The sequence below is a fragment of the Apteryx mantelli genome, chromosome 15, assembly GCF_036417845.1.
Source record: "Apteryx mantelli isolate bAptMan1 chromosome 15, bAptMan1.hap1, whole genome shotgun sequence".
NCBI classification, from domain to species: domain Eukaryota; kingdom Metazoa; phylum Chordata; class Aves; order Apterygiformes; family Apterygidae; genus Apteryx; species Apteryx mantelli.
The window spans coordinates 79,229-97,804 of record NC_089992.1 but is presented as its reverse complement, the minus strand read 5'-3'; the positions used below and the strand labels follow the sequence as shown (position 1 = coordinate 97,804).

The window sequence follows — 18,576 nt, the reverse complement described above, 5'->3', positions numbered from 1 at the left end:
TCTAAGCTTGTACTTGCTTACATCTGGGTGCCTAAAGATGGCAAGAAATAAATCTGTACATCTCTGTTACAGTCCTCCCTAGCATCTACTGCTGGCCTTTGTCAGAGGCAGGGTATTGGCCTTTATGGGAAGGGAATTTCTTGTCCGACACCACAGTCGGGTAGAGGGGCTGCTGCGATCATCTACATCTTCCTTGGTGATAACTTCCTGGTTTAAATGTGATTGAGGTAGCTGGAAAGCATTGTCAGCAACTGTGTTTGCCAGAGTCCTAAACTGGATAGTCTTCAGAAAGTTCTGGCAGATACTTCTGTTTTCCTTGGTTTTGTGTTAGTAGGCATGGAGCGGTTGCATAGAGGAAAGGTGAATGATCCTAAGGCATTTTGGGAGGGTTGAGAATTTTTTGAAGGTCTTTTTATTTCTGGTGTCTGGTTGACTTGCTTTGATCTCCATTTTGTAACTTCTGTAATGCAATTGGGAATGCAGTGCAAATGGAAAAAAATCCTAAAAAAGATCCCCACCACCCAGGGTAATTCTCCATGAGCATGAAAATGTTAAGCTGTAGTAACTGCCTGGGTATGCCATCTGACTGGCTTTGTAGTTTTGGCAGCCTGCCTGGAGTATTTCAGTGTGAGAGGAGAGCAGGGAGCAAATGGTGAAGTCCATTTTTACATGGTGGTAGCTGTACTGAGTGAATGGAGTTAAACTTTGGTATTCTTCACTCACTATTATTTGGGTATAACCAGCAAACTCCTGCAGGAATCATTTCTTTGAAGATGCAGTGAGCAGAAAGCTGTTTCTTTTATTCTGAAAAACAAAGTGAGAAAATGTAGTGCTGTAGGTTTAGTGTAGAGTTTGGGATTACAGGAGTTTATTTCAAGACATGCTGTACTATGTTACTTTGAGGGACGGACTTTACAGTCTTCCTGTAGATAATTGTGTTTGAAGTACTGTTTTAGTTCCCTGTGAGATAACCACATCCCCAGTGGTCTCGGCCTTTGACATTCATGTTCTGGAATTAGCTCCATCAGCCCTCACTCGAAGGCCTGCTCCCACAAGAGCATGTGTAGAATCCCAACCTGGAGTATTACATTATGTGAAAGGTCCTGGAGTTGGTGTATCACCAAATCCATGCCCTACTGTGCTACTCACCTCTACTTAAGATCAAGGAGATAGACATATGACATTCTTAGGGGATATGTTGGTAGTCCCATGGCAGACTTCTGAATCCGCCCAGCGCTCATATAGGAGCCTCTGTTTGTGAGGTCAAGAACATGTCACTTTCAACAAGGGAATGGGTTGTAAGGCTCTTACTGTTTAGAATCTGTAGTTCTAAGCTGTGTTTTTTACACCAAACGCTGTTAATCACTTTTTTCTGAACTATATTCATTCAGGATTTATAAACAAGTTCATTCTCTTGGGCACCATGCGTGCTTTATCTTGAACAAGCTGAAAGGCTTTAGGGTGGTCCCTTGTCTCTGTTTCCATAGCAGATGGCACCTAGAACATTGCTGTGTTGACACACAGGTTGTTGTGCTCAACAGTGGACTCTAACAACCTTCTACAAGAGTGCTACTATTCATTGTGCTGTGGGTGTCTTCTGAGACCTCAAATGACTTCGGCATTTCTGTGAAAGGTCTGTCTGCCCTTTGTCCACAGTTTCACTAAGCACTACCTGCAGCTTTTGCATAGCTTCCAGGTGATGGTTAACAGTTGAGCAGCCCTTCAAGTCACCCTTGTAGCAATATTCAGATACCCCTCCACATCCCTGTGTAGGCTGTACAGTGCTGCTTGGAGTTGCTTGCACTTTAAAAGTGTTTGCATGAAATCACTCAGAAGGAAAAGCTACTGGACATAACTTTTCAGGTTCTTCACAGTGTCTTCAGTGCATCCACTCAAATAGCACCCTGCTTCTTTTCTCTTATGCTTGATTTTTGGGTATTCTGAGGTTTGGAGAGGCCAGGGATGTAAGATGCACTTCTCCCACTTTTGTCTGTATATGGATACACCAACAGGCAATGGATGAATATCCTCCTAGAATTACTTCCAAGGCAAAAAGATGTCCCTGTTCCAAGTATTTGTACCCACAGTGTGAGCATGCACACAAAGATCACATCTCAAAGAATTTCTGTATTTTTTGGCAAGTAGCATTCCTATTTCTTGGTCATGAGTGGGAGATGTGTAAGAGGTTCTAAATGTATTAGCACACTAACACTTGTGCTTTTTTTAGTAGAGCACGAGTTTAGACAGACTTCTTTTGCTAATTGAAATATATTGGTATAGTATATAGATGCAGTTTCAAAAACTGGAGGATAATATCACGTGCCTCTGGAAAGAGGAACCTCCTTTCCACCACCAGACCTCCTTCAGTAGCATACTCGGTCTTCCTGAACAAGGAGCCAACACCCTTCTCTAATGTAGTTGCTAGGGGACAACTAGAAAAAAAGCAAGGAGTGTTGTGGCACTAACGTGTTAATACAGACAAGACTCTCGCATTCTGTCCCATTGTTCTGAATTCTCCAGTCAGTGCTCCCAGAACAAAGGGTCGGAAGTTTGCATTGAAGTTCTCTCTGCAGCTTCTCTGCTAATGAAATTGTTGAGGCTGTGCAACGAGCGAAATGAGGAGTGATTTTGAGGACAGCTGAGCCTTAGCCAAAACTTAGCATCAGTGCCAGACTCTGAGTGATACTGGTCATCCTTCAGCACAGTATTGTTAGTGCTATGTACTTTATCTCCTTTATGTTTTTTATCAGCTAGAGTACTGAAGTGTTGCATTTGGGGCCAAAACAGTGGAAGTGACCTCCAGGTGCATACTAAGACTGTGTGTCATGCAACAGTCCAGTCTTGAAGTAGAAAAGAGTCACTGGCTAGGTCTGTGTACAAAAGGAAGAGCCATTGTTCTGAAATTCTAGGTCAGCCAAAGGTTAGAAGATGTATTTCTGGCCTCTACAACTAATTAATTTACCCCAAAATTGCTACTGCTTAGTGATGATGAAGCACTTAGCACTCCTAAATGTTTGGCTGATCAGGATTGTTTTTCTTGTATGTTAATATCACTTGATTTTTGCCTTCTCTGTTTTCCATACCGTTTTCTGTTTTCTTTTTGTGCTGGAACATCCTGTATGGGAATCCTATCATGAAATGAGTGGTGTTCCCTATAGTTTTTTTTCTAATTTTGCCATCTGTCCTACTGTCTTTGTGTGTTAAATTGGATACTCTTACAAAAATTTCCTGGAGAGATCGCATGATGGTTCTCCTTCCTTGGGCTTAGCGGTAATCAGTATGAGAGAAAAAAGTGACTTTTTTTCTTCTTCTTTTCCCCGCTTTTCCATTGTCTCAGGGTTAGGAGAACATTTCTTTAAGGTCAGGACAAAAACAGAGGATGAAAATGTTAATGTTAGCCAGACTTCTGGCCTTTGCACAAGTGTAAGGGCAAGATGTGTGCAAATATGAGCAGTGTTACATTTCTGCCATCTTTGAATTCCAGTTCTGGTTAAAATTGACCTACAGTACTGTAGGAAAGTATGATACCTTAGGTTAACTTGTCACAGTCCTTCTTGATAATGCTGTGTCGGGGAAGAAAAAACAGGCCAATAATTGAGGGGTGACTGGTGTTATTTTTTTCCCCCCCATTCTTGCTAACAGAGCAATGCTTCTTTTTTGGAGTTTGACAATAGCTGATGTTAGTTTTTTACTAACTTTTTTTCCCCCCCTTTCTTTTTCTTTTCCTTCTTCTTCTCAAGGAAGGCCTGCTTCTAAATTGCAACTGGTGGTACTAGCTGCATGTAGATATTCAAGGATCTTATCTGGGAGTGGGATCTGTGTTTGACTTGGCAGTAGGGCTGACTGATTAGAAAGGAGAAATTATTCCTTTCATTTGAGCTAGCATCAGTAAAATCGGAGTCTCCTATATTGCTTTTGCAGTCATGTCATGAAAGTGGGGGAATTTAGTTCTGGTTAAAAATGATCTTTCTTTTCTTTGTGCTGGGGAGAGGGAGGGAGTGTAGTGGAAGCTGCATGAACCTGCAATGCCGCTGAAAAAAAATATTTTCAAACTATGCCTTAAGTAGCAAAAAAGGGCTCAGGGTTTCTGTGGAAACCTTATTGATGGCTTATTTTTCTAATGCCTTCTGTTTGATAGGCCTTTAGAGGGATGCCTTAGGTTGGGTACAAATGCAGAGGTCAGAACTTGCAAGTGAGTGAGTTGCTGCTCATCATCGTCAATTGAGTGAGCGAGCTGCTGCCCATAACCCAGTTTGATTTCAATAAGATTTGAGAAATGCTTGCCTCTCACTCATTTGGAAATCCCACATTTCTTTGCTGAAAATCTGTGCTGTTTCTTCCTTTTAAGAGTGATGGGAGTTTTAATATAAATACACAAGGTTTTAAATAAAAAAGCTGCTGTTTAATACTTTATGGAAATATGACTGTCCTCTGGTCTAGCAAACAGTTAAGCTATGCTGCAAGAAGGGAAGTTTTATTGCATGTAAATTGGCCTGGTTTTGTAGTTGCATTAACACCCACTTAGGAACCTGTTGAAACAGGTATGAGTACATTGAGACAGCTTATGTTCTAATTATGGGCTATTTTTCTTACTTTATGGAGATGCTTAAACAAAGCTCACCATCTCTGTGTCCTTCGGTAAGGTGATGTGGTTCCGTGTCCCTTCTGCTTTCATTTTCAGTCCTTCTAGGGCTGAACAAAGTGGGTGTTTTTGTTGCCTCAATAAGGCTGTTGGGAGGGGAACTGTTAACCTTATTGCTAGCATCTGAGTGCTTCCCAGGGTTTGAGTAGTTCCAGGTCCTCTCAAGAGTCTTTGGCTGTAATGATTTTAGGCATGTAAGCAAGAGTTCAGAAAGCTCTTGCACCATACGGAAGGAATGGGGGAGAAGGCTGGGTCGCTGAAGGAGTACCACAGGAAATACAGTCATGTGGTTTGACATGTGGAAAGAGTATGATTTGAATGGTAGTATTTCATTTGCTTTACAGTATCTTTGGTTTAATGAATCATTTGGATAATGGTCCGGAATTTTTAAATTTAATGTTTTCTCTGTTACTCATTCAGATTTAGTTGCCCTTCTGCACTTCCCAGAACATAAAGTTCAAGAAGAACAAAGTTTCTGGGAAGAAAGCAGTAAGGCACAGGAAAATGGTAGCTGCAGAGGAATGAGTTTCTCTTTGTGGCTGTGATCTCGTGTACAGAAGTTGCCCAGGGGTTCCCAGAAACTTTTTCTTTCTTTCCGGTAACACTATTTCTTGTTGCTTTTCCAGGCTCTTCCCATTCTATTTTGGTTGCAAGTCTCCCTTCTCTTGGGCTCAGATTGGACTCCAAAGTGTCATGGTGTTTCATTTGGGATTGGTTGACTCTGCTTAAGAAGGATGACTGGACTTACTGTTGCCTGGACAAAGAGCAAATGCTACACTTGGGATCTAGTTTCATTGCAAGTTTTTTATTAGAATTTGAGTAAGAAAAGGTTTATATAACGATTAAGTGAATGATGAGGTAATATTTGAGGAGCGAATGTATGGTGGCTTGCTTTTATTTGTTATTTCAGTTGATAGTAACTGCTTATAAAAATAGAAAATGTGGTGTGTTGGTTTCTTACATTGGTGTTTCAAATAATTTTCAAGTGCTCTCCCAGTTTTACAATGATCCCCAATTCTTTATTTTCAACCGAAGGCTTCTTTGAGAACATTCTGTTCAAGAAGCTGTAGCAATCAGTGTGCTTTTAATCTCTCTAGTAGGGAGTTTGCATTCTTGGTTATATAAGTAACCTGAGAAAATATGATTGTCCAAGTCACAAACCACAGCATTTATTTCTTATTAGAAAGGAAAGTGTGATACTACGTCTTCTACTATAGGAGTCTGTTCAGAAGCTCTCATGGGGTAGCTTTCCAGAGTAAACTAGGCCCAACTAAGCAACTTCCTGTATATACTTTTTTCTGCTTCAGGAATGTTACTTGTCATTTACTAAGTGCACTGTACCTGGAGTACTGAATATAAAGAACATGAGACCTTGAAGTATTAATATTGTTGTCATTTGGACTAGAGGGACTGAGAATTCCTTGAGTTGTGAAAGTTTCTCTAATGCAGGATATTTTGATTTATGGCTTATTTGGAACTCTTCTGACATGTAGTTGCTACCATCTATGACTCAAAATGTGTCAAAACTCGTTGAACTGGTTTGCTTTCTGTAGCTTGTACTTTGACTCAATTCTTTACTCCCTTAACATGTCCTTCGGGTTGTATTTGTTTTCTGTACCTTACAGGCTCTGCATAAACAGTCCTCCCTTTGTTTTCCCAAGTTAGATGGCAAGGAGCTCAAAGGCAAGATGAACGAGATCATGGTTACGAGTCATCTGGTGTTTGGTGGCTAGCTGGTGACTTTCTCATATATGAATAAACTAGGCAGTGAAACTCATCATTTCCAGATGGTCAGGTGCTACCAAAGGGCACGTAAAGCAGTCCTCTGACTTTTTACAACTTTTTAGGAGAGTAAAACCCACAAAGAGTGTGAGAGATATGAGGCTTGGAAGAAATGTCATTGTTTTATATACCTTTCTGAATACTAATACTGTTTTACATTTTCTCCAGCATATAGAAGGTTACTTCTTGATTTCTACGGTTTATCCACTCTTAATTTAAAAAAAACAACAACAAAAAAACCCCTTTTTCTTTTACTGCTGGATGTGGTGTTGCAGTGTCCTGTCTCAAATAAAGTCCCTTCAAGTAGTGCTAGAGCCTAGCTGTCATTTTTGTGTGAGCTTTGCCTCAGCCATTCCAACCAGCTACTCTTTTGCTGGTTGAAAGTTTCTACACACAAAGCCTTTGTACTCTGGATGTTCTGAGCAGAGGCTACAATTGCCATGTTGTACATCTTGTAAAGAATTTTATGCGAGAGTTGCAAATTAGGAATTTTATTCTAGTTTGGGGGGGAGCTGGAAAAGACAAGAAGTGAGTGAGGAAGTTGGGAAATGAGAAGGTGGCAGAAGCTGGACTATTGACTGTTGTGGGGAGGGGAGGGGAGGGATGTCAGCAGGTACGTGCAACTGCTTTCTTGCTGTTGATTTTTGTGAGTGCTGGTTCCTGGCAAAGGTAGTTTCCTTCCTTTCTCACTTTCCTTCCAGGCTCTGCTAAAATGTCCGCATCCATGTCCGTTGGATGCATTTGGTTGCTGTCCCATTTCTGTGAGTAGTTTAGTTACTGTGGCAACCTCAGTGAAAAGCTTCTTGACACCTTCTTCTTGCTTCTGTTAGCTTTTTGAAGGTGTCAGCTCTGCTGCTTGGAGCTGTAGAGAAGCCAAGTGTGAGGAAAAGGCTTTCCTGTGCAAAGGGAGAGAGCCTTTAAATTGAGTAATGGTTTGCATTCAGATAGAAAAATCAATAGAACTGAGATTTGGGCACCATAATAGTGGCTGATTCTAGGTACTTTATGATGAGCAGCTATGGGATATTTGTGGTTTGTGGGTTTTTTTTTTTCTTTTTTAACTTTTCACATTTTTCTGTGGCCTCTAGAGAGGAATGCAGATACTTAAAATAATATGAACAACTAAAGAAACAACAGTAAAATCTGACTCTTTCTGAAGCCCCTGTTGAGTAACCAAAAAGCCTCCAAATGAGGCTTAGTATAACTCTCTGATAGAAAATCCACAGATTGGAAAACAGCATCTGGCATGAGATATTGAAAAAAGAAACACAAATAAAAGTGCAGGAGGGATGACTTTAAAAGTTGAGGATTTTATGCTGCATTTACTCCAGAGTCAGATTTTAGATCCTCTTGCATATAGGCAACCAGCTCACTATGGATAATTGTAACTACTGTGAATAGAAAAGGCGGTCTGAGGAACAATGGCAGCCAAGCTAAGTAGACTTGTTTGAATTGTACCTTTAAGCAAATACAGAATTAGGGCAAAGAACAAAGCATTAGTGTTGCACCTTTTTTTGTTTTAGAAACACAGATTTATTTATCTTAAAAGGCAGATGGCCACACTGTATACTAACAACATTTCAAGTAGAGATAGATGGACAAGTAATGGATTCAGGTGCCAGTATGTGACTGGCATTCCCCCTGAGCAGTGGAGATGCATGTTCATCTGAAATGGGTTTTGTATGTTTTCTCAAGTATGTTTAGTTCTGTTTAAGTTAACCCACTTAAAAAGGGACCAGCTGTCATAGAGCAACAGGCTGGGTCTGTGATAGGTTAAAAAAGAGAAACCTTAGAGATGGTTGAAATTATGCACAGGCAAGACCATTAGAAGAGTTATCTAAGACCGTATATCTGCACTAGTCAAGGTCGTCTTTCCTTTGATTGTTAAAATATTGCAGCCTGTCAGAACTTTTGTTTTCACCAACACCTACCAGCCTTCTCAAATTAGAAATGCAGTTTACTATCTCTTCCTGGTCTTCTTGGGAAAGATGAAAAAAATGACCATGATGAATTTGGAAGCATCTCATCTCCTTAGTTTACTGCTACGTTGTTCTGTATTTGATATCAAGAGTAAATTGTACAAAAAATCCCCCAAATTAAATTTTTATATGTATAACACTTTCTTTTCTAAATTAAAGAAATTGTCACAGATTATATTTTCTTTTTAAGGCCAGAAAGAGGGATCATTTAGTCTGTCATCTTCTCAGATATTGCAGGTTGTAAAACTTTATTTAGTTCTTTCCATTGAGCCTTACGTACTGGGCTGAAAATTGGTGGTTCAGAAGTGGATATGTTCTTGCCTTACTTTTGGTGCTGTTCATCAAAAAAGGTGGAGCAGGCCGCTGGTGATAACTATAGCTTCAGTCATCTGATTTCAGTTTGCTACCATGAGACCGTCAGAGCACCATACTGCTTCTCACTTTGTTGCAAACTGAATGCATTGCACTGTTTGTCTCTCATTGTGAAGAATTATCTTAACGAATCAAAAATTTCTTTCCTGTCATCTTCCCCCTCTCCAATTTGAAAAAAAACGTGTAGACCACAGCGATCCATTTACTTAGCAGTGTCAAACACAGGGAAAATAGCACCTGACTTGACTGTTCCCCTTGGTGTACACCCCAGGATCACATTAGGTTTTCTAAAAGCTTTAAACTTAGAATTCATTATGTCCATTGTACTCACTACACATTTTTCAGTGTTACAGATTGTCTTTTTAGAATATGGTCCCCAGTCTGTAGATATGCTCGATCAGTGACCTAATATTTAACAATATGTAAGGCCTGGGTTATTTGAACAGCTCCATTTTTTTTTTACTGGAGCTATGACCACCCATGTGCTAATTATAGTTTGCAGTTATGGTAATATTGCATATTGTAATCATCTGATACATAGATATAATCATTTAATTTTGTCAGTCTTGATTTTCATATTACTTCCTGGAGAACTGAAAGAAGTGCATAGTATGCCAAAATATATTAGAAATAGACCCATTTAATGATTCCCCATGAAAACACTACTTTGAGAATTCTGCTAGTTCTTAGTATATGTGAGCTATTTTTTTGTATGTATATACAGTGCAAGATTTTAATCAGAATATTGAGAGGCACAAAGCTCTCCCAAAAGTGAGATGTCTGCCATTTTAGGTGGTAAACAGAACTGCATAATTTTCCCAGGTGTGTTTTACAGGGCCTGTTTTCTGTGAAACTGTGTAAATTTACCACAATTTTATATTTAATCCTATATAATTTGCATCCAGCATGTTGTTTTTCTGTTATTTTGCCTGGATTAATATGGAACTAGATAGTCTACAATTATGTATTCATATAAAACAATATTTAGATATTAGAATTCTGGTTCTATGGAATTTCTCTGGGATTAAAATATCTGAATTTCCTAAAAACAGACAAACAGCCCCCCCCCCCCCCAAATTGGGTCAGCAGTATCCTTTGCTTGACTGTCTTTAGACTCAGTCCCAGTAATGAGGACCCATCATCCCTGTGACCCAGATTGTTAACCTGGCTCAGGTACAGCGTCAGATCTGTGTTTAACGTGCTACTGCTGTTCTGGGTCACTGTTGTCTTGAAAGTCACTTTTCTATGGCTTTCATTGATTCAAGGCTGATGTGTCCTTTAGGAGCTTTGAAGTTCAGGTGGGAGTGAGGCATGGTCTCCAGAAGTAAGAACGGTGTTCTTCAGAAAGTGGCCTGTGGCGCTGGAACTCCCTCCTGCAGAGAACAGAACAGCCAGGGAGCATGTCTCCTCCAAAACAAGCTGCACAGCCAAACTTGCAATATACATCTTGTGGCAGCTTTGCTAAAGAAGAAGTGTCTAGGTGAACCTTTGTTGTGAGGACAGTGGCTTTTCAAATTATTTGCTGCTGTAATCTTTATTTTTGTCATGAGGAATACAATAACACCATTACATGAAACAAGGACACAAGGGGAAATCAGCTAATATGAGGAGGGAAAAGTGAAAGCTGTGGCAGTGAAAGTCTGTTCCATTTTTTTTGTTTTGTTTAAAATGTGTAGGAGTGAGAGAAAAATATAGGTAAGGAACGTGAACTCAATGACAGCTTTTTAAGGCATCTCTATGAGGTCAACTAAAAGAGCTTGCATCAGTGGCACAAAGTCATGAAATAACGAGTGGATATTTAATGAAAGTAGAATAAAGAGATGCTTGTGAGATGAACCTGTGCTCAAGAGGAAGATTTAAATACAGGTTGGCTACTGTGTCTAGACTAGTACAAGCTAAATCAGGGGCTGAAGGAGAAACATGATGATGTGATGATATCTTAATAACTTGTGAAACTTTTATTACTGTACTTCTGTTTAATATTTTATCTGAAGCATTACTGAGTACTATTTTAATGGCACAGATTGTCTGATAATGCTATAACCATTATCAACCTCTAATGCTAAATGAATACCGTGCTGAAGAATGGCATAGCAGTAGCAGCATGAAACTTTTTTAGCATGAGGCTGTGTTTACGAATTGGAAATGCGCTTATGTGACCTGCTTTGTTCTTCATGCACTTCCAGATGGATGGAAGCCTGTCTGAATGAGGAGCTGCCTCCCACAACAGAACTGGAAGAAGGCTTGAGAAATGGAGTCTATCTGGCCAAGCTTGGAAACTTTTTCTCCCCTAAAGTGGTTTCTGTGAAGAAAATCTATGATAGGGAACAGACTAGATATAAGGTGAGAACTGTTGGCCATAGAGACTGGGGTAGGTAGAGGCCTAAAACAGGAAAGAAAATGTGTGCACGGAGGAACTATGAGTGAATAAGCAGAGTGTTAATTTATGTTAATGTTATCTGAGAAACTCCTCCTTGGCTTTAGAGCGAGAGAGGTGGACTCTTTATCTCATGTGAGATAAAGCTTGCGCTCATGAGAGAAAACTTGCCTTGTTATAAACAATCAATGTAATTGTATATAAATGCTTCTGACATCATCTTTTCAGTAAAAGGACAGTTTTCACTGTCTTAGTGAAGCTCCCTAGTGTTCTTGGCAGCTGTTACATTTTGTCTTACCACCCTCCACTTCTTTCTAACTATCTTTATTTCAGGCAACTGGTCTCCACTTCCGGCATACTGATAATGTAATTCAGTGGCTGAATGCAATGGCCGAGATTGGTCTCCCCAAGGTAATTTCTTTGTTGTACATGCAAATAAATACATAATTTCAAAAAAGCCTTGCGTTCCATGGAAGCATTTGCTGTTGTGCAAGAATCAGCAGACTTTATCTAGTTAATTCTTCATTTCCTGGAGTTGCTTCTCTGTAGAAATTCTCTCCTAAAATTTGCTGAAATATTTCGTTCTGCTTCATGTGTGTGTGCGTGCATGTGTGTGTGTATAAATGATTAGGAGTGAAATAATTCCTCCTTCTGTACCATATGCTAAATATTTCTAATCTTGCGTGACATCTGCATTACATAGTTCTTACTCTGCATCCTATTGACCAATATCTGAGCTACAGTTTGTTTGTGGCATTTTTTTATATATATCTATGATGGAAGAATCAGCACAACATGGAGTTTTTACATCAAGTTGGAATATGTTCATGGTATGCTCTAATCAAGCATATATTATTGGCTTCACTAGGGTAATGGCCAGATAAAATCCTCTGAGCTAATAAATGGTGTGACCTTAAAGTGTATGAAACTATGGTGTCGTGCTGATAGTCAAGTCACATACATGGATTAGTACCCAAAGTAAATTTTCCTCATGTGTTTATGTAACTCTTGTTATGCTCAGTGCCACCAAAACCAGCACTGCGTAGTTTAGTCTGTTGTTTGTTTTGTTTGGGTACGTGCTTGCAAATTGGACACACTGTTTTTGTCAAAGTTTTCCAAACAACTGATGAGATTTACTAGTTGAGCCTTGCTTGGATTTATGATGATCTTACAGGAACACATTTGGGAGCAGGAGATACTGAAACATGCTGTGAAGGTGGTTAGGTGAAAGGAAAATAAATGAAGAGTGAGCTAGGCAGAGGGAGTTAAGTGTGAGGTATGGGTTAAGATTTTCAGATGTGAATGAGGTTTTGGGGGAAACAAGTGTGTAAGGAGACATCGAGGAAACTGGACTGGAGCCCGATATGTTGACAATGAGACATTAGTGCTTTAAGTACTTTTCCATGCAGAAGTGCCAGGGACCTGATGCTTTAGAGTTGTGAGGGTCCTTCAGTTGCTCTCACCTTTATGGAAAGAGCAATGTTATTTTTTGCTCATAGACAACAGAAAGGAATGCACAAATAACTTAAAAGTAGTGTACCTTGTCAGCACTTCTGTCTGTGAAGACACACTTTCAGCATTAACTCTTTGGGCTAAATTTTGAAGAATTTTTCATTTGAGACTGTCTGAAAGCATTTGGGCCCAGGCAACTGAAAACGTGGTGCACATTGCCTGCAATCTCAGTGCTGGCCTCCGTCTGCTTTTGTCACTGTCTCTTCTCTTCCTCTCCACCCCCACTTAGTCTGAACAAAATCCTCTTTTCCCTCTTCTACTGTAAATATTTTTCTTCATCTCTTGACTTTCCCTGAAGTCCCCACAAAGACTTCGCGACCCAGCATCTTGGTGGGGGCCCAAAAGAAAGGGTGGCTGCTTCCAAGTGCATAGAACTTGAGCAGGAAGAGGAAGCCCTGGTTTGTGTGGTAGAAACAAAAGGGAGGCTTGGCACTTCAACTAGGAAGGCAGGGAAGCTCACGGAAGAGTTCTGTTCTGTGCACCATTTCATAAAAGCACTGCAGAAATTTAGGCTTACCACAGTTATGCCAATTGGATATGAAGAGTGAGTATCATTCAGACTGCTAACTTTGTTTTATCTTTAGATTTTCTACCCAGAAACGACAGATATCTATGATCGCAAGAACATGCCACGCTGTATCTATTGTATTCATGCGCTCAGGTAAGGCATGCTAGGCAGAAATCTAATTGCTTCTGAAATCTGTCTGGAAAGCTGAAAGGTGAAGGAAGGAGTATGCACACTGACTTGGAGCTGAGGGGTGGATGGGATGGATTTACTAACAGAAGAACAGTCATACTAGGTCAGAGCAAAGATCCATTTAGCCACTGTTTTTTCTTGGCCCGTGGCCAAAGCAGATGCTGAGGGAACAGGAACCAGACAAGTATGTTGTGATTACTCCCTTGCCATCCCAGTTCTCACCCTCCCTCTCGGCTCTCTGAGCCAGAGCTAATACTCTGGGCATAAAGGAAAGTCTTGAAGCCCTAGAAAGTGCTTGTGAGAAGAAAGCGTGAGTGTATCCAGGGATCAGTGCTATCACTGTATGAGAGCCAGTGTGATCACTGTAATGTACTGCAACATGTATAACTTGAGATGATCACAGTAAGAATGATCAAGCAGGAACTGTTGCCAAAAGGTCTTTAAAAATATCTTAAAATCTCGCATAGACTGAGTAGGATAATTTCAGTTCTTGAGAAAACTAGGAGGATTTATTTGTTTGTGCTGTGTTCAATTTGATGGGATAGCGCGTAGCACAGTCTGGGTTTTTTTTGTTTTGTTCTTTTCCTGACAGGCTGGTTTGAATGCAAGTTTCCAGTGTGGCTTTTGAAATATGTTTAGATTTTTATATCAAGAGGACTCCTTTTGCAGAACTTACTGGGTGAATGAATGCTGGATTGTATAAATTTGGGTCTTCGTCTGTTGCTTGCTCAGTATCAGTTCTCAAGAACAGCTTCTTCTGCTCTCTAATCTGTTGCCAATGTGAAATCCGTGGAGATGAATGGCACTTAGCTGAATGTTAAAAGATATTTCAGACTGCTTTGGATCAAATTATTATTTATAGAAATAGAGTGATTCCAACTTGGATCCAAAATGAATTGTCACTGGAGAATGGGTCATTTGGAATTTATATAGCAGTCCGGAGTAGACCTGTGGTGGGGTGCATTGCCACTACCAGAAGCAACATTCCCTTTCACATGGCTTATAGCAAAGTTCTTCCCTTACTGGCAGCTTTGTGATAGTTATTGTAGCTACTCTGTGCCTGGAGTTGGCTGGCATATATTCTCGTTACATTGCTTGTCATAGCCTGGCCAGTTTTGGGGGGTGGGGGTGGGGGTGTTGTTTTTTTTTCTCCTTCTGCAGTCTGATTTGTGGACAGTAACTCTGTTTTCTAAAAAAGATTAAATTTGTTGTTGTTGAACTCCTTTTCAATTACATTTTAGGTAAAGAAAATCAGTTCAGGGAATGAATAGATGCAAACAGTCCAGGTAGTTATGCTAAAGCTGTAGAAGTTATAAGCTTTCATCTAACAATGCCTTTTTAATGCATCTTATTTTTTTCAGTTGTTATCATTTTTGGGTGAGGTGTTCCATAACTGATTCCTCTGCAGAGTCAGCCTCCTCAAGATTTTATTATTTAATTAATTTTACTTACTGAGGAAAGAAGAGTAATTCTGGCATGTAAATATAAATAAGAAAAAGGATTTTTTTTATAAAAATGTGTTCCTTTTTCAGACTTAGTGCATCAATGTATTTCAATTAAAACAAATAAAGATCTAGAACACAGTTCTGTTGACAGTCCCTAGGTCAGAAATGTGGCTGCCTGGTGTTTGTGTAAAAACCTGCTTAGATCTGTAAAGACTAGAGAGCTAGATTTGACCTGTTTTGGTCATGTATAAAGCAGGAATTCTCTACACTCTTTTTTCTGGGCAAGTAATGACTCCAAGTTTAAGCTGAGGAAGCAGTTATTTAGTTTTTAAAAAATAGTGTGTGGTTTTTTTAATAGTGGGTTTGTTTGTTTGTTTGTTGTTTTTTTTGTGATGTTTCCATATAATCTGATATTTTACTGGAGGACACAGTTCCATGAGCTGTGCTGAGCCAGCGTGACAGGCAAAAAAAGGGGGAGGAATTTCTCTGCTTTCTCTGATCCCATTTGTCCTTAGCTATGTGGTTTCACGCCTCCTCTGTAACAGTTCTAGTAGTTGTCATACTCCTTTGTGAACCAGTTCAACTCACTGAAGTGATGGCAAAATGACCAAATGAATACTTTATTGTAATTTTAGTAAGTCAGATCAGCTCAGTGAAGACTTCAGGGAGTGATGGGCCAGTAATGTGCAGCTGTGGGGAGGAAGAGGGGAGTCAGCCCACCCTTTTGGTGGCAATTTTTTTTTTTGGCTTATCTGAATGACTCCCTGAATCTATATATTTTTTAAAATTCTGTGTCATTATCAGGATCACAAGGAAAAAACACTGGTGCTAATTATTCCTTTGTCTTCTTTTTTAGCCTGTACCTGTTCAAACTGGGACTTGCCCCGCAAATTCAGGATTTATATGGAAAGGTGGACTTCACAGGTAAAAAAAACAAAAAACAAAACAAAAAAAAACCCCCAAACCCAGTTTTTGTTTTTGTTGATACTTGTACTGTCTTTATCTCATGCTCTGCTAGACACTGTAACAATCAGCTGAAAAAGGACTTTACTATAGTCAAAGTTAAAGATTAATGGCTCTGAGGAGTTCCAGTAGCTTAGGAAAAAGGTTTGTTTTGGGTACTTCTGAGTAGAGTTGATACATAGTCATCAGTTCACTAATTATTACTTTCACAAATAACATGCTTTACCTTTCTATCATTGTTGTAAGGTGCTTCAGCCTTTCCTTCATCCCTTTGAGGGGGTTTCATCTGTTAGGTCATGAACATTCTGTCAGTTTGGAACTTGGTAAACTGTTAAGGGAAGTCAGAACTGCTTAAAATAGAGCTATCATCAACTGAAGAAGAAAGTTTACCAGGTGGTCTGCTGTAGGAGAATTCAGCACTGAATTTCTTATGTCCACATGGCTCCTCAAGGTTTCAGTTCCTTGATTTTTATTTTTTTTCCCCCCCCAAAATGCCAAATTGTGTTTGCATTAGCGAGGTTACTGCCCAAATGCAGACACCTGATTTGAAAGGTGTCTAACTTTTTTATTTTATTTTCCTGCAAACCAGTTACTGATTGTACCTAAGAGGCTTAACTAAAATCCTGTTTTTGAGTTATATAGTATTTGGCAATAGCATGTCTCCATAGTCTACATCTCGTTTTCAACAGTCTCTCTGCAAAAAAAAAAAAAAAAAAAAAAAAAGCTGAAATACTGCCTGTACATTTTCCTGACCTGTTGGCAGTCATAACTGAGGTACCTCACAATGATGGTCTCTTTCAAGCTCTTCGTATGAGTTGTGTGATGTTTTCTTGTGAGGAAGACTATGGAATTCTCCCATATGAGTTTCTGGGATGAATGTAGATTTTTAGGAAAGTGTACAGAATGCCTATCAGTTTCCACTTGTTTTAAGCCTCATTTACTTCTACTGGATTACATTCAAAGTATTAATAAAACAGTAATTTGTAACTTAATGTAGCTGTCCTGAGTTTTCATGCAGAAACAGTTGGTGTATGTTTTTATGTATGTTTCAGAGGAGGAAATCAGTAATATGAGGCTTGAACTGGAGAAGTATGGTATTCAGATGCCTGCTTTCAGCAAGATTGGAGGAATTCTAGCAAACGAGCTCTCTGTGGATGAAGCAGCATGTAAGGAAAAATGGAGTTTCATTTTCTGTGATTTTTTTTTTTTTTTTTTCCCCATGTTGGCAGATTAGATACTATGTGTTGCTTGTAGTATTCTCTGTTGTGAGACAATATAATCCTTTTGATACTCCTCTTGAAAGAAGAGGAAGAGTGGGTTTTGGGTTTTTTTTTTTTTTGCTGGGACATCTTGATTTTATTAGGTAGACATAGTACTAGGAAATGTGCCACCATTTATGTCCAGAATATAAAGCCATGCTGGAATGGAAAGCGTGTTAGTAATTCTTTTGTTGTTGCCAAAGCTTTTTTCAGGTTCTTTTTCTGTGGAATTCTTTCCAATTAAGTTCTAAATTTGTTACAGTTAGAGTTGTTGTGTTTGTGCCTAACTGGCAGGGTGTGACTTGTTTTTCAGTACATGCTGCTGTTATTGCCATTAATGAAGCAATTGACCATCAAGTTCCAGCTGACACTCTTATGGCAATGAAGAACCCTAATGCCATGCTAGTAAATCTTGATGACCTGTTGGCATCCACTTACCAAGACACACTCTACAGAGCAAAGCAAGACAAGATGGAGAATGCGAAAAATAGGGTAAATCCATCCCTCTTTCAAACCGTCTATTTGTGTGCATTGCAGTATATTCTTTTATCTTGCAAAGTAAACTGAGGAATCAACAGTGTGTGTTGTTGGACAGTCCTCTATGTATGGTGTTGGGTGGGTTTATTTCTATTAATATTCTACCGTGGCCCCCAGTAACCTGTTTTCTTACAGAAAAAGACAGGCAGCCATAGCTACATTACTGTGTTTAGCTGTCTGAAATATGGACCTCACTGATGAACAGCATTCACGTCAGCCTTTATTTATTAGAAATGCTATCCCTCTATTTTCAAACAGTACTGATACTTCTTTCAGAGAATGAAATGATGTGCATAACAGGCCCTCTGACTCTCTCAGAAGGGATGATTGCAGTTTTAGAACTCTACATGTCTAATGCCTAGCTATGTCTACTGCTTTCTATGTTCTGGAGCGCTACTGTGTGTTCCTTTAGAATCATTACATTGAAATAAGGCTCTTGGCTGTCTGTATCAGAGAGCAAGTATAAGTATACTTACTGTATATGTTTTTACTTCTAGGGCTTCTTTTTCCATGTGTAGAGATCACCTCTTAAACATCCTGTCACAGCTCTGTATAGATACACAGTTATGCTCCCTGTCCTTTTCCATGAGAGGATCATAGAAAACCTATGAAGGCAAAAGAAATTGTAGAAACAGACTGATTAGTTTTTATTTCATCTTCAGATTGCCTCTGAAAATTCAGAGAGAGAGAGAGACGTGTATGAAGAACTTCTGACTCAAGCTGAGATTCAGGGCAATGTCAATAAAGTGAACAGTAGGTATCATGCTAAATTAACAGCCCTAGTTAAAGAATACTTGAAAGCAATACCTGTGCTGCTCCTCACTTTCTATAATGCTAACAGAAGCGGAAGGCAGTTTTCCTGTTTTTTTTTTTTTTTTTTTTTTTTTTTTTTTAATGTTATTAGTACACAGTTATAAGCTGAGTTCATTTTGACTTCTGGTGCCCAGTCTTTGGGGAATTGAATGATTTTTCGCTAAATTCTCTTCCTTGAGTAATACATGTTATTTCTAT

At 39.4% G+C, this 18,576-nt stretch overlaps 1 protein-coding gene across 3 annotated transcripts in view; it reads left to right on the top strand.

Moving 5' to 3' along the window:
- The window catches only part of IQGAP1 (IQ motif containing GTPase activating protein 1), a 74,604-nt gene that overhangs the window by 14,277 nt on the left and 41,751 nt on the right, over positions 1-18,576 (top strand). For all 3 annotated transcript variants that reach the window (XM_067305831.1, XM_067305832.1, XM_067305833.1), the window contains 7 exons: positions 10,962-11,118; positions 11,486-11,563; positions 13,249-13,325; positions 15,663-15,730; positions 16,822-16,935; positions 17,342-17,520; positions 18,228-18,318. In XM_067305831.1, the coding sequence (XP_067161932.1) occupies positions 10,962-11,118; positions 11,486-11,563; positions 13,249-13,325; positions 15,663-15,730; positions 16,822-16,935; positions 17,342-17,520; positions 18,228-18,318 (764 nt within the window). The remainder of the gene's footprint in view (positions 1-10,961; positions 11,119-11,485; positions 11,564-13,248; positions 13,326-15,662; positions 15,731-16,821; positions 16,936-17,341; positions 17,521-18,227; positions 18,319-18,576) is intronic.